Here is a 27,865-nt window from a genome sequence, read left to right as displayed (position 1 = left end):
GACAGTTGTTTATCGAAGGATGTCCTCTCTGCAACTGTCACCAGTGAGTCCAGCCTCATGCCAACGACAGAGCCAGCCCTCCTGATCAACCTGTCCAACCTGTTAACACTCCTCTTGGACACATTCCAACCCCAACACACCACAGCATAGAACAGGACACTGGCCACCACAGACTGGTAGAACATGCAGAGGAGCTTCCTGCAGATGTTAAATGATCGGAGCCTCCTCAGAAAGTACAGTCTACTCTGAACTCTCTTATATACAAGGTCTGTGTTTCAGGACCAGTCCAGTTTACGGTCCAGCCACACACCGAGGTACTTATAGTTTTGAACTATCTCCACCTCGTCACCTCTGATGGACACTGGACGTGGCTTTGTCGTGGACATCCCAAAGTCCAAGAGCAACTCCTTGGTCTTTGAGGTGTTCAGCTGCAAGTGGTTCCTCTCACAGTCCACAAAGTCACGTATTAGACTCCTATACTCGTCTTCGCTGTTGTCCCTGATGCATCCAACAATGGCAGTGTCGTCAGCATACTTCTGGACGAGACTCAGCTCTGAGTTGTAGCAGAAGTCTGAAGTGTATATGGTGAAGAGGAAAGGGGCCAGTACTGTCCCCTGGGTGTTCCTGTACTGCACACTACAGTTCCAGTGTTCAGCCTGACATACTGTGGTCAATCTGTGAGATAGTCCGAGATCCAGGAGACCAGACCAGGGTCCACATGCATCTGTGTCAGTTTGTCCTGCAGCAGAGTGGGCTGGATGGTGTTAAACTGGAAAAGTCCAGGAACAGGATCCTCACTGAGCCGGTTCCTTCATCCAGGTGGGAGTAGGTCCAATGCAGGAGGTGAAGGTTGGCATCTTCTACACCAACTGAGGGCCGGTAGTTAAACTGCAGGGGGTCTTGTACGTGCTGGACTTGTGGCCTGAGATGTTTGAGGACCAGCTGCTCCAGTGTCTTCATCAGCTGTGAAGTCAGTGCCAACGGTCTGTAATTGTTCAGCTCGCTCGGCCAGATCTTTTTCGGGCCTGGAACGATACAGGAAGTCTACCACAGGTTTGGTACTTTCCCCAGCTGTAGACTGAGTTTGAAGACATGCTGGAGTGGCTAAGCTAGTTCAGCTACAATACTGTATAAACATACGAGTAAGCCTATTATTCAATGTTTAGTTCTTCCTTGAAATAATTAATTTTATTTTGGCTATCGGTTGCTAAGAGGTCTAGAAAAATAATCGCCCAAATCTTATAGACGTAAAGGGAGATCATTGTGTTTCGTGTCACATTATGCTGGAACCCGCGAGCGCAGCTTGAACCAGTTCCTCACCACAACGTCACCGTGTGGTGACGTCAACGTGGTGACATTACCAACGCATGCCTCAATACATGCTTCATGAAAATCGTCATGGATTACTCGACACACGCTTTGAAGCCTAGACACTATTGGACACATTACTAGTTAGTTCACTACACTTCATATCTACCGCTCTGTGCAATGTGTGCGCATACTTGTTGAAATAACACCATAGAGCTAATACTCTTTGCGCAAACTCTGACAATAATCTAATCTAATCTAATCCTTTATTATCAGGGTCATACTCTGTACTGTTTAGAATGCATATTTGTTATTCATTAATTTATTCATAATTTCTAATTCATTATTTTATTCATCAAATTATTTAGAACAAATTGTAGCTCATCACCCAGTTAATGGGTTTCAGGTGATTTACATAGCAAATTTAGGATGTGATAAATCAATTCATTCCATAGGGGACAATCATGGACTGCCATTGATATCTTCTTGATTTTGCCTTTACGGGTCATTCCCATGACAACCCCAGAAACCGCAGTGCTGAAATGTCCCCTATGTCTTGAAGTGAACAACATTTCTGTTCTCTGAAAGTCTAAAACTGTTCCTACTGTAACAGGAAGTCTAAACAGAATGTGATATCAGTCTTTGTTTCAATTCATGTATGTAAGAATTTAGCATCTCTGTAGTTTGTGTCATTATGCTTTACTTTTCAACTTTGACTGAGACTCCAGCTCACGACACAATAGACTACGCACGTCTACTTTCCAGTCTTTCATTTAATTCCAGTTTACGAGCCAATAGGAATGCTGTTTTATTTCTTATTTGAACTTGGTTTCATGATGAAATTTCAGTTTTTTTTACACCAATGATTTATTGACTGTCCCCCTGTTTTTTGAATAGAAACAGGGAAATCTGGGTGCAAGCTCTGACGTCTTTCTGTTGACCGCCGTTGTTATAGTCACCATGTAATTTCATTGTCAATAAATCTATAAATCATGAGCAAACAAGTTCCCTCAACCATATTAAATAGTCATTTCAGTTTTGCAAATGACTAAATGCAGTATAAGATCTATACTATTTATATTTTACTACCTCTGTATATGCATGGTATAATGAGGTCCACATTTTCTCGTTGTTTAGACTATTTTAATAGTTTATTTTCTTGTTTAAACAAGATGGCGCTTTCTCGCCTGGAGTTAATACAAAACTCTGCAGCGCAAATTCTGAAGAACTCACATTTCCCCTATCCTCAAAACTGTGCATTCGCTGCCAGTTTTGATTGTTCAAGCGCTTTGTGACCCTGGTCTAGAAAGGTGCTTTACAAATAACTATTACTTACTCACTTACTTACTGACTTACTTAGTTGTCTCTGTATCTGTGTCATTGTGTTGTGTTGAGTAATGAAACATACTTTTGATGATGTTTTAGGATTGTAAGCCAACAAGAGTCTGGTGTCTATTGTCGAACAACTAACATCCTTATTAAGTGTGGAAATACTTTTTTAATAGTTAGAGCCACAGTTATGTAATTTTAGACTCTAATCTTTCCTACTTCAATGACGTTCCTTAACCTGTTTTAGTGAAGAGGTTTAAACAAGGCTGGCTCTGTTGGCAACATCCAAACATGCTGCCATGTAAAGACAGAAAATATACTAGTCAGGTTAGGTTTTACACATTTGTACATTGGTGCTTATCTGAAAAAAGAACCCACAAATATGTCAAATGTGGCTAAAATACTTCCTCCAAATGAATACAGCTACATAAGACCAGAGAAGACAGTTAAGAACTTGTAGGTCAGAGGTTTTTAGAACAACCGTCCACTACTGCTTTAAAACATCAGATATATGTTGCTGCCCGTCCTTCTATGAGTCTTACAGCATAGTTTTTCCTTGTTTGGGACAATGAATATCAAAACTAAATGTTTTTACTAAATGTGAGCATTGCATTTGGTGTGGACGCAGTTAAGCCTCAGCGGTTGTCACCCTTTTTTTGTTATTTTCCTAGGTATCTGATGTTCGACATCTCAACTTTATGACTATTGCTACAAACTGTAACCGACTTCAGGGCATGTACACGCTTGCAGTTCTCTTGAGGAGCCAAGAGTAAGAAATAACTAGAGCACACAGTGGTTATAGTTAAGACTTTTTAAAATTATTATCACAAAGGGGGTAGGATTCACAAATTGTCTGGGTAGCTCGCCATGGATTTGATCTGATCTCCAGAGTTGTATCAATTTTAATCTTTTTCTCAGTCCATAGAAAAAAGTACCTTTTTGAATTTAGAATTTAGACAAATTATGTTACTGTGTAGTGTTATCTTTTATATAGAAACATATTAAATGAGTTATATTCTCAAAATATATAATTTCAAATTATCCATAACATTATACATCAAATCACCATACATTTCTAGACATTATAAATTAATAATGATATAAATAACTAAATAACTCTAAATGCCAAACCATAAAAGGTTCCCTAATCAGTTTAAACATGAGTGCTTACCAGGATTCAATTTAGGACAGTAAACAGTTATTTTTTTAAATAAAACATAAATGAAAAAACATAAAAAACAAAATAATTCAATATAAATCACAAACAGGCATATTATGGGAACCAACTTTTTGTTCAGTTTTTTTATACACCGTCAATGAACAATGGATAATAAATCACTACCCCTTATGGTGAGCTTTTTATCGGCTGTTTCGAAAAGTGGGCTCCTGCTATTTTTGCAAATTATTACAGTCGTTTTAACAACTACTTGTCCTGATATTATGCTTATATCACTAAAGATATGTCTCAAGCATCATAGATCTACGATCGCGATACTCTTTTTAACATCAGAGAGTCGATGGAGGACTTTGACACTCGCGACAGTTACCAACTGTGAGTCTGTTTCCTACTTTGCTTCTAATCGACGGAATCTGTGGAATCTCGGATGATCTCTTGGGTATTGTTTGATTTCCATAAGAGTTCCCAAAGGAGATCTGAGGTTCAGGTTAGGATGAGACGCGCAGTCGCGATCGCTCGTGGAAACTCAGACGTCATCGATGTTTGATCAACATTCCCCTCATTGAAGAGCGTGACGACATGTCAGCGCTGCCGTCTGCCCAGACCTCAACAAGTGGTGGTCAGATCGTTTAATTTACTCTTTGTAATTCGGCTTTTACAACAGAGTTGAACGTGAGTGACAGCTGTCACCCACTTGACTGCTGCTGTTCTTTTCAAAGGATCCCACTCTGTGCGACTGTCAGTGACTCTGTGTCATCAGTGCTGAAAGTGTGTCTTCTGAATGCTCGCTCCATTACAAATTAATACATTTCTCTGAATGATTTCTTCACAAGAGAAAAGTAGGATTTATTGTGTCTTTCTGAGACTTGGCAGAGAGAGGAAGAGTTTATTCATCTGAACGAACTCTGTCCGGTAGGTAGCGCTGTCCTAGGGAAGCCTCTCCTTTCTGGTCGTGGGGGAGGTTTGGCGGTTGTTAATAGAGATAGTTGTTCATGCAAAGTTATTCAGATACAGAAATGTATTTCTTTTGAGTCTCAGATGATCTTGGTTGGTTCATCATAATCATCTTCAACAACTAAAAACCTCTTAATGAAATGAAATAACGCGCAACAACCAAAATGCTACACCAGCAAGGCTATAACATATCAGTATAAACATGAGTGCTTACCAGGATTTAATTTGGGAAAGATTCTGTTGGAGTTATGTTGTCTTCCATCCCACCACTAATCAGGAAGTTTAATCATATTAAATAATTTGATGTTGTCACATTTCGTTTGATTCATCTATGTTTCTTTCAGCCGTTTGTGTTGCTGCTCTGTGCTTCAATGCAGTGTAAAGCTACTTGCAACTAGTGATTTTTTTCCAGGTGCCTCATGTGGCTCCTGGGCCACTTAATTTATATGATTTAGTGTGTTATTTTGAGCAACATGACTGAAAACAAAAGAATCCTTCAGGAGGTTGTAATGTGAGTGGAAGTTTTTAAAACTTAGCGCTTAGAAGCAACTGATGGATGTGTCTCTGCATCAACAAGCATTTTCCTGACATTTCCTCAGAATGTCGGTGGCACACAGATCCGCCTCGTTCCACAGTCCTATTTCATCAACAGCTTAATTTTCAGCTGGATTTAAGCAGATTCTCATGACATTTACAATGCTGGAGAAATCAAACGTTCAGCACAAAGAACTAGATTGCAAAAACGCTGGCTGTTGTCTGCTGCTGCCAATACTGACAAAACAATTGATTATTTGAAGTGTGCTGCAGCTTGCTCCCTCGTTTGTTTGTTCTCTGTTCAGATGTTTTTTATTTGTCCACCTATGAAATTATTCTGTTGCTCACTGAGTAGATCAATGGTAATGAGATGATCAGGCCTGCAGATCAGGGCTGGTACTTGGGCTGCTCACGGATACACAATTAGACAAAGTTTTTGCTCTTAACTCCATCATTTGAACCATCAATCATCCTCTTATTTTCTCAATGTCATTTATTTATTCGTTATATATTGTCTGGACCAGTGTGTGTGTTAGTCTGCCTCCATCTGCTACTGTAGCTTAATTCAATCATGGCAGCATCTCGGTCTGGTCCTCTGTCGTGACTCTTAAAGGGGGACCTTTAGGAAAAAGAAGTGTTGACGTGGTGTAATTAGATATTGTGAATGACCATGTCTTTGTGTTGCAGTTCTGCTTCGGAGGACTTGGGCTGCAGACGTGGAGACTTCAGCAGGAAACACTATGGCTCCGTGGAGCTGGTGAGTCCTGCTCATCCTGAATGCATCTGAGCTCCTCTCCCTGGGCGTCTGTCGCCCTGTTTGACTCTGATGAGTCACGATTCAATAGGTTTGGTCCAGCTCACTGCCACTCGCATGCTGCTTCTGCTGGTCCAGTATTTGTGTGAGCGTTTGTGCTTGTGTGTGTTCCTGTGTGTGTGAGCTGAGTATGTGCATCATGATACCTCCAGAGGACAGGAAGTTGTAGCTTTCTCACTGCAATCACACTTCCTACCATGGACACATTGTGAGTTTGTGTGTCAGCTTTGGTGCTACGCTGGAAACAGATTAAGACTGAGGAGAAACCACAAGTTGCATATCAAGAGAGGCAGACTGGTCTCACTCGGATGACATATCTCCATTAATTCAACTTTTTCACAAGAGTATAACAGGTTGTCTTTCTATGTAACAAATGTGAGGACATGTTTGCTCATTACATCTCCACATTTACAGATGAAAAGTCAGGGGCGTGCTAGCGTTCTACTCATCGTCAGGTCGACTAATGGTTGGGATTATTTCTAGAGTAGTCCTTTGTTTTTAGTGTAATAGGCAAAAAATTGCCATTTTAATGTAGCGACTAGAGCTCAGGTGTTGTCTTCATCATCATCCAAAAAGACACTTAAAAATATTTATTTATCTCTGTGGTGCTCATCTGTAACGTCTGTCTTGTATTAAAGTCTTGACATGAGGAAAAATAACCAGGTATATATATATTAAGCTTGTTTGTAGCAGAAGTTAAAGGCTACACAGACAGGAAGTACTCTGGGTAAATATTGCGCCGCTACTGTCTACACTGAAAGAAAATGAGGATGAATGAATTTTGGGTGAACTATCACTTTAATCTAAGTCTAACATGGACTGCTTCTGTTACTAATGGTCCTTCAGTCTGCCGAATTAGAGGACAGGAATAACTTCACCAGTCGTTGGTGAATTATTTTCATATCATAGATTTGCCAATAATTATAGTTACTGTGTTTTTTTGTTTAATACTGTTTAAATAAAGGCTAAAAGACTGCTAAGTTCCTTGTGTGTGACATCAGTGGACTCCCTGTCTCTACTAAAACAATATTACTTCACGGTGATCAATAAGGAATAGATGGATAGATAGATAAGCTTTATTAATCCCTCTGAAGAAATGATAAACTAAACATGTTTCATGTTTTTAATGATTTAAATGATTGAGTTACTAACTTCAAATCATGTTGAAAATTGTGATGATCAGTATTATTAAGTGTTTCATGTATTGAAAATATTATTTAAAGCACAATCATAAGCGAAAGTCCTCCAGGTTGGCTCCTGGATTTTATCAATGGCCATGACTGAACCAAGTGTGAGTGAGAGATTGAACCCAGGAGGCAGAGTTGGACCTACTGGTTCTGCAGTGAGGATCCTCTCACTGTTATTACTATTGCTAAATGTAACGTCTTCTTTTCTTGTGAAGAGTAATAGTTTAAAGGGCTCAGTAAGGCAACTATCTGACAATCTTAATGTTTCCCAGGAGCTCGTCGTTAATGAAGTTAAACGCCAGAGACAGAATTTAAAAATATGTATAAGTCTATTAAATTATAAATAGAGCTCAATCACATACAATAATAAGACACACAAAAAACAAAAAAAACAATAGCAGCAACAGTCACACTGTTGGCCTCTTACGTAAATAAAATAAATCAGTCCTTTTGTGTTATCCTTAGAAAGAAAAGGTTTCTTAAGTTCTTCATTCAGTAAGAAAAATAGTGTTTCTGCTGGGATCCAGTTCAGGTATCCAGTTGGAAAAAAAAAGTAAAGATCCTAGCATGTACAGCTCGCCACCTCTTGCAGAGGAATCAATTTGGTCAGTTCAGGGTAGAACTTGTTATGGGAAGTTCGGCAAACGCGCCATGATTTTATTAGTGCGCCACTTGTGGCAGGTTGAATCACTGTACAGTGGGGCTGAGCAAAGGGAAATTAACTGGGAGGATGGATTTTGTGAAGCCTGGGCTACATAAAGCAACTTTTATAAAGCAGTACTTAGTATAACAGCTGCCACTAGTGATACTATTAGTATTATTGTTGTTGCTATTATAGCTTAATTACTTAATTGATTACAACTTAATTGTAAAACCGGAATTTATCTTGAATTAGTTGTTTGCTATGTATCACATCTATTCATGTTCGGACACTTGATTTAAGCCAACAAGTACCACACACAAATTTTACACAAGGATAATATCCTCCTTCATATCCTCAGTATATGACAAAATTAAAACATAATGCTTACCTTCAAAGTAAAAAATCTGCATATAAAAGAGTGGCTGTGGAGTTTTGACAAGCAGAAAATAACCTAAATTTGTTGTTTTCCTGAATAATTGGCTGTCAGAGGCGAGACAATGGGGATTATTGAGACAAGGTTGACACTTAAAACATTTAAAAACAAACGTCCTCCAGACGATTGCAAATACAAACTAAACAGTGTGGTTGCAAGCTCCACGCTCAGACTTCAGCGCTTAGACCCACTTTTAGTAAACAAAGTTTTAGGTTAAAAAAGTTATAAAACTAATATGGATGCAATTATGTTATCACAATTAATCATATCAAAACAATTAAAGTGTCTACAGTATTGGCAAGACCCTCCAGTTCCACTGTCAGACCCTCCACCTGAACATCAAGTAAGAAATCCACCTCTGAAATTCAATTTTCTACAAAGACAACTTCAACATTTTATATATTTGTATAAAATTTACTTTATTCATAGGTGAATGTATAATCTTCAATTACCTTGCATTCACAAAATTTCTCTCTTAAGAAACAGAGCAATTCACAATTACCACTTACTCTGGTCTATGAATAGAAAAAATCTTAATAATGCAGAGAAAATCTTTTGAAAAAACTGACCTCAGCAACATTTACATTACTTTTCTCTATAAGGAAGACTGGTAGCTGTTAACCCCTTGGCAACGCCTTGGAAGGGTCTGTCCAATGAGCAAAGACTTTCCCATGGCTGACATAAGTTGAACTAAGACATAAATAAACACTACACCAGTTCAACAGGAAAAGTGCTATAACACATCCAAATGAAATGAAATTATCTTGCAGCCATACCTTACAAGGTCGAAATCACATACCACCATTTCGTGTGATTGGGCATATCTTTCTAATAATATTTAAATAAAACGATTAATATAAGACTAGCACAAATGGATGATAATTATATGGTATATGACAAAATGATTAAGTGAACTTACAATGGTGAAGTCAAAGGGGGCATCCAAAACAGTATACAGGGCATACTATAAAAATAAAATACATACACGGTACTCATCCACAAATATACAAATACATAAGACAAACGGACACAATTCGGTCTACCATCAACATGAAGGTGCCACAGTTATTCCCATGTGGACGGCCAGGACAACCCTAAAGTGGGAATGAAATACTTAATAGTGGGAGTAAGAGGAGCTGAAATCATAAAAAATACATATGGTTTTACAAAATACCTCAATATCTGTTCCAACCCTCTCCTTCCATGGCACAGTACGTAGAGTCTGACAATGGTTTCTAAAATTTAAAAGACAGATGAATTAGGACTGAAAAGGTCAATAAAATGCATATTTCATGTGCACACAACACACGTTATCCAGAAACAAAATGTCCATGCAAAATGAAAATGTGGTGACATCCGACATCCCAGACTACACTTGCATATTGTTTTATCTGGGAACAAAATAGGCAAATAAAGAAAATTGTTAATAGTGTTGTATGGAAGTATGTTAGCTTTACTGCCATTTACACATGCACACTTACCTTGAATGCCATTTTTGATATGAACCTTTAGATGGCTTAGGGCAGGGGTGGGCAAACTCGGTCCTCAAGGACCGCAGTGGGTGCAGGTTTTTGTTCCAACCAATCAAGAGGACACCTTTTGACCAATCAGGTGTCTTAGGAGTGTAATCAGTTGATTGTCAGTCTGGTGTTGCTGGTTTAAGCTGAAAACTCATTGGTTAAAATGTGCATACTTGATCGGTTGGAACAAAAACCTGCACCCACTGCGGCCCTTGAGGACCGAGTTTGCCCACCCCTGGACTAGAGTTTTATGCTGCTTTACAGGTTTAAAACCTGGGCACAGGGGACAGAGAAATAGTTTGCAGCATGTTGTGTAGCAGGCAACTGTTTCTGTTCCACTTAAAATGATTGATTGGTGCATCTATGTAAGGAAAAAAAACAACATCCAAATGACAAACGATGTCCAATGAAAACAATGCAACTACGAGGCTAGCGTTAGCAGCAGCTAACACGTCTTACCAACGACACAATGTTATATTCGGTCACTTTGACTAAAGGCTAACATTATTTCATGAATAACAATAATGTCTATTTGTATAGCGCCTTTGTACACTGATGGGAGTAGGCTACAACACATGGTGCCCGCTCTGCCATCAGGAACAATCAGGGTAAAGTGTCTTGCTCAGGGACACAACACCACAAACTCGTCTGCAGCTGGGATTGAACCCGCAACCTCTCAGACTGCAAGCAACCACTCTCCATCCGAGCTATGACGACACAATGTGAACTTTTGACTTTACCACACAGTTATAACGTACCTTTCATCCGCTTTGTTTGAGACAATGTCCGTATTTCCGGTATAAGCGCTCGAAAATTACGTCATTTCAGGGTCTGAGAGTGGATGTAGCGTAGGCTCTGAGATTGAAGCTGGAGGGGTCTGCGCGTGGAGCCAGACCCCTCTCAAGACAAACACACTGTTAAGTCCATTTTAATTTTCTAGTGCGTCTTACATTTGGTGTAATGGACTAGTTCGACCAGTGTGTGACAGGTGGACAGGATCATCTACACCTCCTTATATTTATGTGCGTGGTTTATTATGATCACTCATTACCATGTACTGCTCTCTCTTGGTGTTCATCAAATACTGGTCAGATTTTAGTGTTCCGAGTGGTTCATGGATCTGGAGTAAAATTCTGTAGCCTAGACCTTAATGTGAAAATCTGCTCATAGATTTACTTGCTTTTTATGAATGAGACCCAATGTGTCTGTTGTGTCTTATCGACGACATGGGACTGTGGTGAAGGGCTAGAACAACTGATGTAAAAGAAACTAGTAAAATATATACAAAAGACATAATAAAATTAAGCTGAAGTTTCCCATTTTATATTAAAGTTATTCAAAGGTTTCTATTTATATATTTTGACATACTGTGCACTCATTTTCCCAAAAAGGAAAAAATAAATAAAAACAAAACAATTTGTATTTAGATTAGATTAGTAGATTAGTATTTGTACTCAGCATCAATTGCTGCCACAGAACTGGCTGAAATAAGGGCCTATGTGAGGCCTTGATGCTTGGTTGGTGTTGTGACGTATGCAGAAGCTTAGGACCCAAATTCGGAAATAAAAAGAGTTTACAAGTTTAAGTCTTTTAATAAAAGTTTCTTCCAAAAATAAATCCACAAAGGTTCCAAAGGTGGCGACAGGTTTCAGGAGGGAAACATGGAAGGTCGGATGACCTTTGAGTGATGAAGGGAGCTTAAGTCTAACGGCGGTAAGGTTTATGACCTTCTCTACCTCAAAAGGGCCGACAAACCTGGGAGCAAGCTACCTGGATTTGACCTGCAGGGGAAGTTCTCTGGTGGACAGCCACACCCCTTGTCCTGCCTGGTACTTGGGGCTAGGAACCCTTTGCTTGTCAGCCAACAGACGGTTATGGGCCAAAAGCAACCATGCAGGGTGACATACCCGTAGCTAAGGAGGTGAGACAATTGTGTGCATTCTCAAGGCTCCAGTAGGCAGGATTTAAAGCAGATACACAGAGGAGTGTCGATTCCAAGTCCTTCCCTCGGAGACTGTCCATTTGACTGCGGAACGTAACCTGAAGTAAGGCTGGAGGGGGCTCCCATAGCCTTACAGAATTCCTTCCATACTTGGTACATGAATTGAGGTCCTCTGTCCGAAACTATTTGCACGGGTATAGCATGCAGTCTGAACACGTTCGTGATCAAAAGGTCTGCTGTCTCCAGGGCTGACGGAAGTTTTCGTAGGGGAACAAAGTTGACCATTTTTGAAAACCTGTCCACTATAGTGAGGTTTACAGTCATACCGGCAGACCGGTAATGAAATTGACAGACAGATGGGACCAAGGACGGCTGGAATGGGGAGAGGTTGTCGGAGACCAACAGGAAGAATGCAAGCAGCCACAAAGTCCTTAACGTCCTAACGTTGATGGTCCCCGTAACTCCGGGATGGCAGGTGACCGGAGAACCGTGACCCCACTGGAGAACAGTCAGTTCGGGTTTTTTTTTGTTCCCTTTCGGCGGATAAATACAGAAATGATATGACCAGTGTAAAACTGTTTTGTATGTTAAACATAATTGTATGTTAAACATAATTACAAAACACCTGAACCCACTGTGAACTATTTTTCAACTCTATAAACAGCGTTCTTGTAACATCATGCCAAAAAAATAACGAAGTAACATCCACTCCAGCCCCTCTGTTGTCTTTATCCATGCTCTTCCACAAGCTCTCTGGTCGCTATGGTAACGTGGAAACGTACCTTCAAAATAAAATGATACAGGTAAAATACTGATGCACCAAGAAACGATTATAAAGTTACATGTTTTACTTACCATAACACTATACATTTAAATTAATGCAAGCCCTGCGCTTGCTTTTTGCAACAAGACGGTCCCAGTTGGGGACAATGGGAGACAACGACACCCAAAGTGTGTTGCTTATGTCCAGTTCACTTTGTAACTTTGTTTTGGTTACTGTCAATGCAGAAAGCCCCGCTTCACATACATATGTGGTTGGAAATGGCAACAGGGTTTTCAGTGCTTTTGTAGCGATCTCGGGGTACTCTCTCATGACTTTATTCCAGAACACTGGCAGAGTTATTTCAAATGTGCTTTTAAGACGGCCTTCATTTGCGATCTCCAGCAGTCGATCTTCTTTTTGCACAGACATGCAGAACGGTTTGTTGACAAATGGGTCGCGGACCATGGCCAGAGATTTCCCACGGGATAGCCATCTTATTTCCCTGTGTAAGAGAAGGCGTCTGTGGTCTCCTCACAAAGATGCTCAAACAAGCGCGAGTTGAGTGCTTGTACTTTGATGATGTTAATCATTTTAACAACATCATTCAACAGTTTTTTAAGATCCGTTGCCATTTTTTTTACTAGCCAGCATTCCCTGTGAATAACACAATGTGTCGTTTCAATTCAGGCGCAACCTCCTTAATCCGAGTAGCTAAACCAGACAGCCGTCCAGTCATGGCAGCTGCTCCATCCTTGCATATGCCGACACAAAATGACCACTTTAGATTACCTGATATGTAACCATCCAGCGACTTGAATAGTTCTGTGGCTGTGGTGTTGGTCGGGAGCAATAGTGCACATAACACATCCTCATGTAAATCCTCCTGATAAATATATCGCACAGAAACAAGTAGTATTGCCTTGTTAACATCTATAAAGTCGTCAACCTGGAGTGTGTACCAAGGCTTCATTGCCTCATTAGAGAGCCGGTCGCCGCATATAACGCACAGCGGGCTTGGTCTGTGGGAAATAGATATCTTGATATTGTATCTTAAATGAAGCTTTCTTTTTCTTGGAAGTCTTGGACTCTTCTTTTGTCTCCTAGCTGGGTCTTTTACCCATAAAGAAACGTTCTAAAGATGTCTGTTTTTTATTAATTTTGCTAATTGTGGGAAAATTTTACCGTTAACATACCACGTGACCCAGATGCGAGAAGAGTATCCGGTAATATTTCAAAATAGAACGTTGCGACTCGGATAACTTATAAAAGCAGAGATTATGCAACTTTTGAATCCTTTCTCTGTACCCAATGACCCACGGACCGGTACCGAGCCGTGGCCCGGTGGTTGGGGACCCGTGTTCTAGATGAAGCATTAGCTGAACGAAAAGGCAGGTCAAAAACCCTAAGCATCTCATTCGTGAATGCCTAGTACAGAGCTAACACCAGAGTGAGATTCCCATAATGCTGTTGCCCATTCTCCTGCCTTACCCATCAACAGATTAACTAAATAAGCTAGTCGAGCTCTAGCTGAGAAATAAGCTCTAGTTTGCTGATCAAAAACTAGCTCACACTGGAAGAAAAAATGACTGCAACAGCCAACCTCTTCGCGGTGATCAGGAAGCAGGAGCAGACGGAGGAGTGATGGCAGCAGCGGGAGCAGGGCTGGGCTGGTTTATCGCTCTGGCCAATGACTGGAGAGAAGTGCTGAGTTCTTGCACACATCGAGCGTGCAAAAATCCTTTAGATCTGCTGGGTCCATACTTGGCCAATAGATACTGTGACGTATGCAGAAGCAGTGGACCCAAATGCGGAAATAAAAAGAGTTTTCAAGTTCAACTTTTAATAAAAAGTTATTTCAAAATTAAATCCACAAAGGTTCCAAAACGAGACAGGGGTAAACTCTTAAAACATTGTCGGTTGCAGAAGAACAGGGAACAAAAACACGACTGCGGCAGAGGAGGGAGTAAAAACCAAACTTGGTGAAAACAAACAACAAAAAACACTGACAATGCCAGGACAATCCAGAATCAAGTATTCAAAGAAGTCCAAAGAGGAGCGAGAGCAAAAGCCGTTATCGTGTGTAGAAACACGATTCACTGGCGATGCATTCAGGTGACCTTGGGAACTTTAAGCACCGCTGTAATTTCTCCATAGACTACAGCCGCTGCCGCCCCCCTCTGAGAACACAAAACAGAGACAAGGTTCCACAGAAAACACTACACAAAAACACAGAACTATGACAGATGTCATAGCGAAGGTTAAGATGAGTATCCAACAAGATCATCAAAAGAGTAGAATGTTTACATGAGAGGGAAATACTAAACTTCATCATTCTAAACACGCACATACAACGCACACTGTTTTGTCCTGCTAATTTCAATTTCATTTTAGACAGAAATTTAACTTTTATTCTCGCCCGAAGAAACTGGGAAAGGCTCCAGCCCCCTGTAATAAGGGAACAAGTGGCAGATAATGACTTTTTGTGTGTCATTCCTCCTCTTCTCTCCTCTCTGCATAATCTGCTGACTCAGCACCTGGCTCCCTCCTCCTCACCCATCCCCCTGCTGCTTAATTTTTCCATGTTTTAGTGTTTTCCCTTCTCTGCGTCCACCTTCCTGAAGGATTGTGAGTGTGCATGAACTGTCCCACTAATGAGATTAATTATCTATCATCGTCAAGTAGTGATTTAACACCATAACACATACAAAGCCAACAGCAAGTACGCTCATACATACCCCCTAATGCATGCATGCATACACATACCAACATGCATACACACACACAAACACGCACACACACACACTTCATTCACATACATTTATTAAAGTTTATAGCAAAAATAATTGTAAGTAAGTAAATAGCATTTATAGAGCACTTTTCAAGACCAGGGTCACAAAGCGCATAAACAATCAAAAATACCCAATAAAATCAATACTTAAAAGGTCAAGATTACACAGAGAAAAAACAGAAAAGTGTCAGAAAATCAAAGAGAAGCCTGCGCGAATAAAGATGTCTTGAGATGTTTGAGTCAGTGAACTCCATCAAGCGCAAGATTGTTCAAAAGCTTAGGAGCAACAGCCTGGAAGGATTTCTCTCCTCTGGTCCTGAACCGTGTGCGAGGAACTATCAGTAGATTCTGGTCCACAGACCTCAGAGCCCGAGCTGGGGTGTAAGGCTGGATCAGATCAGTGATGTAAGGAGGAGCCTGACCATGAATAGCTCTGAAAGTGAGAACCTAAATTTTAAAATTGATCCTAAAAGAAACTGGAAGCCAGTGAAGAGATTTAAGGATCGGAGAAATGTGAGTTCTTCTATAAGAGTGGGTCAGAATTCTCGCTGTTCTGTATAAACTTCAGGCGAGACAGCTCCTTCTTGTTAAGACATGAAAACAAACTGTTAAAATTGTCTAAACGAGAAGACACAAACGCATGCATTACAAGATCCAGATCATGTTGTGACAACATTTCCCTAAGTTTAGAGATTTTTCTGAGTGGAAGGAAGTTTCTGGTCAGTTTTCTGCAGTGTTGAACTAGAGACATGTCTTTGTCAAATACAACACCCAGGTTTCTCAGAAACAGTTTGACAGACTGACCCAAGTCACCCAAGTACTGACTCAACCCTGGAACCTTAGCATCAGGAGCAATAACCAAACTTTCAGTTTTGTCCACATTAAGCTGCAAAGTGTTTTCACTCAGCCATTGTTTGATTTCTGGCACACAATTGACTAAGCTGTTCAGCCTTTGGGGGTCAGTTGGATCGAATGCAGTAGCGCTGGATGTCATCAGCAAAAATGTGGAAAGAAACATCAGGAAATCTCTGATTGATTTTACCCAGTGGAATCAAGTACAGCAAAAACAATAGAGGACCCAGAACAGAACCTTGAGGGACTCACAACAGATCCGCTTATTCAGACGTCATTTGATTGGCAGATACACTGAAACTGCGCCCAGAAAGGTATGACGAGAACCTCTGCAACACCAACCCTTACAGTCCCACTTCATCCCTCATTATTTTCAGAAGGATCAGGTGATCAACTGTGTCAAAGGCTGAGGACAGATCCAAGAAAACCAGAACAGTGTATTTACCGAAATCAGTCGACCTTATGATGTCAGTAAGGCTGTCTCCGTAGAGTGACAAAAAATACCTTTAAATCTCCCTTCTTCTACTTTTTTCATTATTTCTTGACTGAAAACACTACAGTTCTGGTCTCACACATGAACTCAAGTGCATAATCATCACAGAATGGATTTCTTTTATCGACAACATCCAGACATAAATGCATACACCAGGGAGGTGTTGTGGCTCAAGCCATGTTCTCCATTATCTTGCGATAGGACAGTTAATGTTGCAGCAGGCGAAGGTGATGGAGGCTTTTTCTAGGAATGGCGGCAATCACACAAATAAAAATTAACACCTAGAGAATCACAGCGGAACGTATATATTTTTTTGGAGTTACTTTCTCTCCGACACAGATAGAAATTACACAGAACCTTAAATCTGGAGGAGACACATTGGACTCTATTCACACGTCTATCATTTTATAAACACAGGAGAATTAGGCTAGCGTTAGGGCTAACAATGAATTACATTTTTTATATAATATTTTTTATATATATATACAAATGTGATGTTAAAATCGCAAAGGTTGAGATTTATTTCAATAGTACGTTAATTTGACTTTCTGCCTATCACATAACTTACCAACCAAGCAGTGCCAAGCAAAACAAATGGAGAGTGATTTAATCAATCTGTCGTGTTTGCTGACCAGCTCTGTTCAGCTCTATCGGACACATGTATATGTATGTCTTTGCGACGCTGGTTCGAGTCCCATTTTCATGAAGACAATGTGGGGGCAAAATGGATTAGACGTCATAGAGGAAGAAAATATTTTTTTCAGATCAAGCTTTTTAAAGATTCACTCTCTTTCATTCACTCTGTCATTTTTTTATTTGTTTATGTTATTAACACACACACAGCTCTGGAAAAAAATTAAGAGACTGCTGCTAAATTATCAGTTTCTCTGATTTTACTACTTATAGGTATGTGTTTGAGTAAAATGAACATTTTTGTTTCATTCTATAAACTACTGAACATTTCTGCCACATTCCAAATAAAAATATTGTCTGGAAGAATTCAAGTAGCTCTGATGTGGCTGTGATTAAAAATCAGGGTTATCACACCAAATATTGATTTCTGAACTCTTCCTAAGTTAAAACATTAGTATCGTGTTTTAAAAATGAATATCATCTTGTTTCTTCGCATTATTTGAGGTCTGAAAACATTGCATCTTATTTGTTATTTTGACCATTTGTCATTTTCTACAAATAAATGCCCTAAATGATAATATTTTTATTTGGAATGTGGCAGAAATGTTGTCAGTAGTTTATAGAATAAAACAAACATTTTCATTTCACTCAAACACATACCTATACGTAGTAAAATCAGAGAAACTGATCATTTTGCAGCAGTCTCACATTGCAGTTCTCTGGCCACAGAGAGTAATGAATCCTTCAAAATAATAGAGGTCCCATTCCTCTGGTTCTGAATTACTGTGTTGCCAACAGACAGATAAATGTAAACGGTAATCTCTTGGTTGTCGTAAGTCAACCAAGAGGTTCTGCACCGTCCACATGTTTGAGTCAGTGACAATCTGATTAAAGAGCACTCCAAACTAATTTCACAATTGGATCTGGCATGAAAGATTTGAGTTAGAATGACAGCTCTTGATTATTTTATTTCTGATGTAAAGCTCTTGTCTTTCACTCCCAGCCCGGCCAGAATGTATTGAATGGACTTTAAATAGCCTATCATCCTCTCACACACACCAGTCCGGACCATGATCAGCTTCTGCTCACACTGAGCTCACACTCCTAATCTTGGTGTTGACGTAACAAAACAGTTTGACTCCTTGCGCAGCTGTGACCTGTTTCCAATCACAGGCTGAGATCATGTTGGGGAAGAAAATAAGATTATGAGGGGAAAAAAAGAAGACATAAAGAAAAGATAATTGCATTCCGTATTAGACACAAAATTTATTCTAATAAGTTTGTTTGTCAAGAGCATACCTCAAATAAAAGTTGTGACTACAACAGCATTGGTTGAAAATTAACTGAGTAGATGTTTGGTGTTGGTCCATCTTCATTGATTCAAGTTTTTAGGGTCAGTCATGACTCCACCACAGCTGTTAACAGAGAACTTGTCTTCATAACATGGTGTTCAGACCGCAAAAAAAACCTTGATGTGGCTGTGTTGCCAAAATATGTTACTGTCGTTTTTTCACAGTTTTGAAAGACTATGTAGGGAGTCTGAAAGGCTGCAGGCTGACGTCACTGGTGGTGCCGTGGTTAAAACCAGGGCCTGTCTTGGCCTGGCTTTTAAGCCATGGCATTTCTCATAATTTAAGCTGAGATCTTTAAACAGGGAGTCGAACAAGCAACAAAGTAAAGTTGTGAGATGTACAGTTTTTATTACTAATAATTTGATTTAATAATTCAAACATGTCTGATTGATGAACCATTGGCGGATCTGATGTGACATGTCAATCATCCTGGTGTATCATGTCAATCATCCTGTCTAACATATCCAGAGGCTCTGTGCAACCTTATGACATTTGTTGTATTTTCCACCGATGATGTGGCACCGGTCTTGTTTCATGGAATGTCTAATTTGAGTCTCTCTCTCTCAGCTGATCTCCAGTGATGCAGATGGGGCCATCCAGAGGGCAGGACGCTTCAGGGTGGAGAATGGATCGTCAGACGAGGTACTCTCGTATTCTGAACCGCTGTCAACATCATTTAATTTAACAAAACAAATTGTAAGATGAAAATAATGGCACTAGACTTCTCCCAAAGTGAGTATTTTACAGTCAACACTAGGATTTTGAGGCACAAATGACCGAATCATTGTTTAATTGTTTTTTAAACTTTACTCTGTTTTACCAAAACGAAAAAACAAACACTTAAGAAAAAGTATTATTACAGTGTTGAAATTAAAAAACTACTTTATTACAGCAGACTATTTGCAAATTGATGATTTCTGCTTCTGCTTGCTAAATGAAATATCATCCAGACTATAAACAAAAGTGTTTGACTTAATAATGTTGAAAAAACATGATTTTAATTAAAAATAAAAATTAACTGTTTTAAATATCTGATGTTACAACATTAAAACACTATATAAGTTGTGTACAAGTTATAATAATTATTATTACATTTGTGGCTTGTATTCCGGTGCTCCCTGTTTATTTTATTTATTTTTTTAATGCTCATATCTATTGTAATAACTCTTAATTATAACTATATATTATTATTGGAGGAGAAGCTGAATGGGGAACAAATAAGAGAGTTCTGGGATGATCTTAAAACCGTCACTGGACACAAGACCAAGTCTTCTCCGACTGCAGTGGACACGATGGTGAAGGCAAACGGTCTCAAAAATTTTTTCAACAGGTTTGAGCAGGTCACCTCACCCTCACTGCAGCCCGCTTCAGAACCTGCCCCACCTTCCTCTGCTCCCCTCAGCTCCACACAACCGCTTCCCAGCATCACCTCACTCTAGGTCCGCAATGTACTTTGAGGATTCGTCCAGGAAGGCTGCTGGTCCTGACAAGGTGTCCTCGGCTGCTAAAGACCTGCGGTGCTTAAGTAGTTGAGCCACTCCAGCATGTCATCAACCTCAGTCTACAGCTGAGGAAAGTGCTAACCCTGTGGAAGACTTCCTGTATCGTTCCAGTCCCGAAAAAAATCTGACCGAGGGGGCTGAATGATTACAGAACAGTGGCACTGATGTCACAGTTGATGAAGACACTGGAGCAGCTGGTCCTCAAACATCTCAGGCCACAAGTCCAGCACACACAAGACCCCCTGAAGTTTTCCTACCGGCCCACGGTTGGTGTAGAAGATGCCATCTTTCACCTCCTGCATCGGACCTACTCCCACCTGGATAAAGGAAGAGGCTCAGTGAGGATGCTGTTCCTGGATTTTTCTAGCGCTTTAAACAGCCCACTCTGCTGCAGGACAAACTGAAACAGATGCATGTTGACCCTGGCCTGGTCTCCTGGATCTCGGATTATCTTACTGATCGACTACAGTATGTCGGTCTAAAGGACATCATGCCTGACACTGTGGTGTGCAGTACAGGAGCACCTCAGGGAACATTACTGGCCCCTCTCCTCTTCACCATAAACACTTCAGACTTCTGCTACAACTCCAAGCTGAGTCTCGTCCAGTAGTATGCTGACGACACTGCCATTGTTGGATGCATCAGGGACAACAGCGAAGACGAGTATAGGAGTCTAATACGTGACTTTGTGGACTGGAGTGAGAGGAACCACCTGCAGCTGAACCTCAAAGACCAAGGAGCTGGTCTTGGACTTTCGGAGGCCCAGGAAAAAGCCAGGTCAATTAAACAATTTCCCGAAGGAGACCTCCTGAGGGATCAATAAAGTTTTACCTTACCTTACCTTACCTTAGGTCCAGTGTCCATCAGAGGCGACGAGGTGGAGAAAGTTGACAACTATAAGTATCTCGGTGTGTGGCTGACAGTAAACTGGACTGGTCCTGCAACACAGACCATGTGTATAAGAAAGTTCAGAGTAGACTGTACTTTCTGAGGAGGCTCTGATCATTTCAGCTTTCTGCAGGAAAGTGTCCTGTTTTATGCTGTGGTGTGTTGGGGTGGGAATGTGTCCAGGAGGAGTGTTAACAGGTTGGACAGGTTTATCAGGAGGGCTGGCTTTGCAGTTGGCATGAAGCTGGACTCACTGGTGACAGTTGCGGAGAGGAGATCGCTGGACAAACTACTGTCCATCATGGATGATGACAGTCATCCTCTGAACACTGTCATCAGTGAGCAGAGAAGAGTGCAAAACTGTTTCAGAACTTTTGACTTCTTGGTAGTCAATTGATGTGAATGTGCATTACAATAAAATGAGTAATTGTAGTAAAGTAAAAAAAAAAGTATCTTCATGTCAGTGTTGGAGCTTCTTCTATAAACAGAGATGAAGGAACAACATCTACAAGTTGTAGATGTACCTCAAGCTGTCGCCGTAATCTGATTTTTCCCTGTTTGCCAAACAGACTTCAGACTACACACCAGGAACGTGGAGAAGAACTGATGTCCATCTGGAGAATCCAGAGTACCACACTAGGTGGTTTTTCAAGTACTTCCTTGGAAAAGGTCAGTGCAGATGTTTTTTGTAATCAGCAATTTAGCAATTTTCAACAGAATTGAAAGGGATAGACAATTAAAAAATATGAGTAGGGGAAAGAAAAAGTAAAAAGGACAACAAAAAATGGTATGCTTAATTAATTCAAGTACCTGAGTTAGTGCGATAGGAGTTCTACGTCTTTTGGTGCTCCGCCCTCTAACTCGACCCTCAAGACCCTGCATTGTCTCTGAAAAGCTTAATGAACTAGGCTGGGTGCATTCAAATGCTATAAATGTCCACTTCCTATAATCCTATCGCAATAACTCAGGTACTTGAATGAATTAAGCATACGCCCTACTTCCTCCTTTTTAACTCAGCAGAAAGCTACTGACAGTGAAACACTAAAAAATCACAGTGGAATGTAATGATGGCGAATGAATATTGAAGTGGACAAATGTGTGTGCAAGTGCTAAGACTCCCTGGAGAGGGGGGACACACATCTCTGCTTCGTTTGCCTAGGCCCAAATCACACGATGGCTGATGGTGTGGCCTGCCGAGCGCTTCCCTCGGCTCTTGAAAGCGACGGGAAGTGTTTGAGGCTTTTTGACCCACGCCGCCTCAAAGATTATGATTATGATCGAGACAGGTTAACGCAATGTTGTTTAATTAGTGTGTACCCCGCAAACAACATTGCATTCCTGTGCGGTGCACTCGACAAGCTCAGGTTTCAACGTGATGATAAGAAGAAGGTTGATCGGGGCCCTGATGAGTAGAGCGGAGTTCTCCCTTGATCGGGAACAGGTGAGAAAGACGACGGGCCCGCTACATGGAGATTGGCCATGAGGTCTGCAAGAGCGGTCCAGGTAAGTATCTCTTGCAGACAACATGGCCCTCCTGCAGTGCACTCAACGGGCTCACTTCTACAGAAGATGAGGTAGAGGAGAACCACAGAGGCTGCCTTCCTCAGGATGACAAGTGCATATGCTCTCCTGGAGGAGGTTCAGGGACTCTGCTCGGGGCTCTGAGCAAGTGCAAAATGTGGAGGTCATGTGAATGAGAGTTACAGAGTTTGGGAGCAGAGCCACTGAAGGCTCTGCTGAGGCAGGCAGAGGTCACAGAGAGCTGGATGGAAGAGGAGGAACGGAGGGAGCATTGATAATAATGAGGTCAGACAGGTAGGGAGGGATGAGGTTGTGGATGGACTTAAAGGTTTACAGAAAGAGTTTGTATTGATGATTATTTGGTTGATGGGGAGCCAGTGAAGCTGCTTCAGGGACTTTTGAGGGAGACCGAAGAGGAGGGAGTTACAATAGTCGAGGCGGGAGGTGACGAGGATGGAGGCCATGTAGGGGTAATGGAGGGGCGAGTCTGTTGATGTTTCAGAGGTGGAAATATGCAGATCGGGTGATGTTGTTAATGTTGGATTGAAATGAAAGTGTACTGTCAAGGATGACACCCAGATTCTTGACCTGAGGGGAGGGGGAAATTGAGAAGCTGTCGATAGTGAGGGAGAAATTGTGAACTTTGAAGAGGGTCGATTTGGTGCCAATGAGGAGGATTTTTGTTTTATCTGAATTTTGTTTGAGGAAGTTTGAGGTGAAGCATGATTTGATTTTGTGTTTACATGAAGTGAGCTGTTTAATACTGAGTTTGAGGGCAGCACCGGAGTAAAAAGATGATGTATTCCATGTTAATCTTTGTATCCTTTTATTTGTGTTATTTTTCTTTGATCTATGTTCTTCATTCTTGTCATCTTGCACTACAAACCCCAAAAAATAACATTTCAATGACCCAATTATATTGGTGATACACGAAGAATTGGTGATTGGCCAACTAAACCAATACCAAGTTAAAGTCTGTCACCGCTTTCAGTTTTTAACTTTTGAATATTAAATATTTTAAAACAGCAACAAAAACACCTAGCAGTCATCTTATACATAGGTAAAGCTTCACAAATAGGTAAATATAGTATATTTAACTGTGCTTAATGCATAGAAATACCAGGTGAATTCCAGCACACTTTTGTACTCTAGGGGTCATCAAAGTCTAGGATTTGAAAATTAATAAAAAGTGTGAGTTTAAACTGCACAGATGATGAATGTAATGCAGAAAATGAAGGATATACAGAGCTCGGTGTCTAAAACACCTCCAGCAATCTAAACCTATAGCAGCTTAGAAAGAGCAAAAGGGGCTGATTCAGGCAGAGCCATAGTCGGTTCTAATTATAGGCTTTATCGAAAAGTAAGGTTTTAAGATTGTCTGTTAAACAACAGAGTTAAAATAGTCCAGCCTGGAGATAACAAAAGGATGGATGAGTTTCTCTGCAGCATCCATAAGTAGGAAGTGCCTGATTTTTTAGAAGTTACGAAGGTGAAAGTAGGCGGTCTGTGAGATTGGTTTTATGTGTGAGTTAAATGATAAGTCCTCGTCAAAGAATACTCCCAGATTCTTTACAGTGGTGCTAGTAGCAGGGACATGGACCATCGACATGGATGTTAAAGTCACCAACAATAATCACTTTATCTGATTTGAGCACCAGGCTGGTACAACTCAAGGTTGTATTAGATATGCCAAGTATAATACTTTCAAAAGAGTTGAAATCAGATTGTGGTCTAGTAAAGGTTGACAGACATGAGTTGATGATGGCTGCGACTCAACCTCCTCGACCAGATCGTCGAGGGGCGTTAAAGTTAGTGTGGCTGGGTGGTGTTGATTTCTTTAAGGATACGTAATCATCTATAGACAGCCAGGTTTTGGTTAAGAAGAATAAGTCAATGGTTTTATCTGAAATTAGTTCATTAATTAGTGCAACTTTTGAGGACAGGGATCTGATATTCAACAATCCACACTTAATTCGCCTGTCCTCTACAATAGTAGTGTAAGTTTGTATTTGATTTAGATTTTCTTTAACAACTCTTCTACCCCAGACATTTTTTCTTGGTTTTCTTAAACGGGGCAGATGTTATTCCCATTTGGTGAAAATTCAATTCAATTCGATTTTATTTTATTTAAAGTGTCTTATCATAACAAAGTTATCTCAAGACCCTTTACAGTTTAATGATACTATATTGGAGAAAAACAGATCCAGCAACTCAATAATGAGGGAATCACAGCGTGACGGTGGAGTGGAAAAACTTTCTTTTAGAAGGCAGAAACCTCGAGCAGAATCAGACTCAGTATTGACGGCCTCTAACTGCGACCGGCTGGGAGGGTGGATTGAGGGGTAGACTGATGGATGGAGAAAAGAGTGAGAGAGGATACAGTGAGAGAGAAGAGGAGAGTATAGAGTAGAACAGTCCATGGAGGTGTTGGAAAGGGAGGGTGCTGGACTTGCTCAGAGCCCCTTATCATAATATTCCAGACATTTCTTACTGAGATTGTAATTGTATCGTTAATTCAGTAGTAGGAAATTGGTATAAATTAAGGAAAGCCACGAAAGCAACAGCAAAACATCTCTTATCTGCCCTCGATTTTGACTTTTTCACTTGTCGAAAAGACAGAGTTAAAAGCAGAGCTAGTGGCAAAGACTGTGATTTATGAAAGTGACATACATTTCAGGAGTTTAGATATCTTATGTTTATTTAAAGAAACTGTTGAAAGAACACTGAGATTACAAAGATATTTCAGAAAGGTTGACTTAACAAGTTTCTACTTGAGCTCAAACCCAGAGTCCCCGGCTCCACTCAGATCAAGAAGCTCTGATTTGATGGTCAGTCTGCAGGGAGAGCCCATGTCCAGTAGATAACACTGTTACGACTGGTTACTGTCCGGTAAAATGAACTAACTAGAGCCATTCACACACTCAGCATCTGACATGTGATACACACCAGACACGCAAGGAGCTGGAGCCATCAGAAATCATCAGCTTGGATATGACCCAGCTAAGATGTGGTGCTTCTTGTATTCTTTCCCTGTGCAGCTTAGTTGGTAAATAAAGTTGTTACTGTGCAAAACCATTAGAAAGAACCAGTGAAACCGATGAACATACTTTGCCGTCAGGGAAAACTCTTGCAGCGTTTTGCTCCGAGCCATGTCTTGTTAATGAGACCGATTAACACAGGTGTCATGAGATATCTCTCATACAGGGCTGTGACAACCAGAACTTGGCAGAATCTGGTTCGTATAGAAAGCTTTGAGGCTAAAACAGACAAGGAGACTTGCAACTGCAGCAGAAACATCATCTACCAGCATGGGGTACAAAAGATTATTACTGGCTGTCTGAGTTGAGGTGGTGTCTTGCTCCTTCTGAAGAATGGTCGGACTGTTTTGACTTAGTTCTCACAGCCAGAATCTGAGATTTGTGGATACTTTTCTCAATGGTTGAATCAGCAGAAGAGACATACAGACCAAATCTGGGTTTCATGATCTTAAAGTAATTTCCACCACAGCCAGAAACATTGATCATTATGGAGCATGGAAACAATCGGTCTGTGTCTTGAAGAGTTTAACAACAGATATGTAGAGTAATCCTCCCGCATGTGCAATGATCTGGGTACAATCTTGGATTTACAAATATGATCTATATACATATTTTCTTACTTGACTGGGCCTCTTTTCTAGCTAAGGTGATGAAGAGTTGTGATTCTGAAATCTCGCCGCCAATTTTTCTAGCTGCATTTGTGCCATCTGTGTGTGGCAGCTGGGGTAAGAATTGACAATGTTCATAACTTATCATCACTGACTGGAGGCAAGCATCCATAAATCATCATGAATAATGAAAAATATTGCGTCTAAATTAACTAAATTGCGTGGATTTTAGACTACTAATAAAAAAACCTAGTGCTGCTATTATTTAACGCTCAAGGCCGTGCCTCAACTCACAGAAAAGCAATACATTTTTTATGTTTGGTTGAGAAAGTTTCACGTTTGGACGAGAAAAACTGCCTCTTGAAGAGGCAGAATCCTTAAATGGACTAGGCTCCAGAAAGGCAGTCTACCTCCCAACTGATCAAGCCAAATATATATAATACACACCGGCGATGGTTATGACCCCGAAACCTGAAGCAAAAGCTGGACAACCTCACGTCGCCCAAAGTGGTGCACAGTGGCGAATAGATGTCCGAGGTGGGGGGCCTGGGCTCAACCGTGCAGATGTCCTCTGTTGGGACAACCCCCAGAAGGTCCAATGTAACAGCCACAATGCAGGTGGAGTGCACCCTGAGAGCATCAGGTTTTTCATCCCTCTGCAGTGATACCAATGCTCTTCTGTCCTGACACGTCAGGTTAGAAGGAGGAGCTTTGGCATTGGGCAGGGTCTTTCTTTCGGCCTCCAGTCCAGCCAACCTGTTATTGCCGATCGCTGCCTTTGTAGCTGTTATCATGTCACAGGTGTCTATGCCCCAGATTTGCGGCTTCCATGGTCCTCCTCCAGGAGAGAAAATGTATGCGTAATCCTGAGGAGGGCAGCCATCTCGGATCTCCTCCACCTTTTCCACAGTACAGCTGAGGATTGAGTATGTTGAGTGCACTGCAAGAGGCCGTTTGCAAGAGATATTCACCTTGATCACTCATAGGTGGAAAGTTCTCGGCAGGCCACACAACATGAAAATGATTGGGGCCCAAAAAACAAAAGAGACTGCATGTACAGATATAAACGTCAACAACTGTTGTCGATGACTTAGCTATTCACAAACTGGTAGGAGCTTTCTGTTGAGGTGAAAACCAGCAAGTACAGCTGATATCTCCTACCCTATATGCTAGAAGCTTAATCTGAACTTGTTCATCTTCAATCTTATATAACGGTGCAGGTGATTTCCTCTCATCTTGGTCGTCTGGGACTCTCGTAGAGAAGCGTAGAATGCATATTATGAAGACAAGCCTTTCATTCCTTGACCTTTATTCCTTTATTTCTGTATTGGGTGAAATAGCAGATAAAAAAATGTATATACATAGTATATAAAACAATACATATAAAGTGATTATGTGGTCATATTCAGTCATCAGTGAGAAACATATTAAAAAATATATTGTGAGTAATTTAGTATCCACTTACGTATGTGTATGTATACTGCAAGCACATGTTGATGTGTCACGCTCTTCTCTTTCTTGATACATAAGGACTTCACTGTGAAAAGTATGTGCTTACTTGTGTGAACACATTCTAACATAAGGCC

At 40.7% G+C, this 27,865-nt stretch overlaps 1 protein-coding gene across 4 annotated transcripts in view; it reads left to right on the top strand.

Annotated features, from left to right (window-relative positions):
• Positions 1-27,865, top strand: part of garnl3 (GTPase activating Rap/RanGAP domain like 3) — a 91,641-nt gene that overhangs the window by 30,995 nt on the left and 32,781 nt on the right. For all 4 annotated transcript variants that reach the window (XM_087792222.1, XM_087792221.1, XM_087792220.1 and 1 more), the window contains exons 2-4: positions 5,990-6,059; positions 19,290-19,364; positions 21,682-21,781. In XM_087792222.1, the coding sequence (XP_087648348.1) occupies positions 5,990-6,059; positions 19,290-19,364; positions 21,682-21,781 (245 nt within the window). The remainder of the gene's footprint in view (positions 1-5,989; positions 6,060-19,289; positions 19,365-21,681; positions 21,782-27,865) is intronic.

The sequence above is a fragment of the Callionymus lyra genome, chromosome 5, assembly GCF_982586985.1.
Source record: "Callionymus lyra chromosome 5, fCalLyr1.hap1.1, whole genome shotgun sequence".
NCBI lineage: Eukaryota > Metazoa > Chordata > Actinopteri > Syngnathiformes > Callionymidae > Callionymus > Callionymus lyra.
This window is presented reverse-complemented; position numbering and strand designations above follow the sequence as displayed.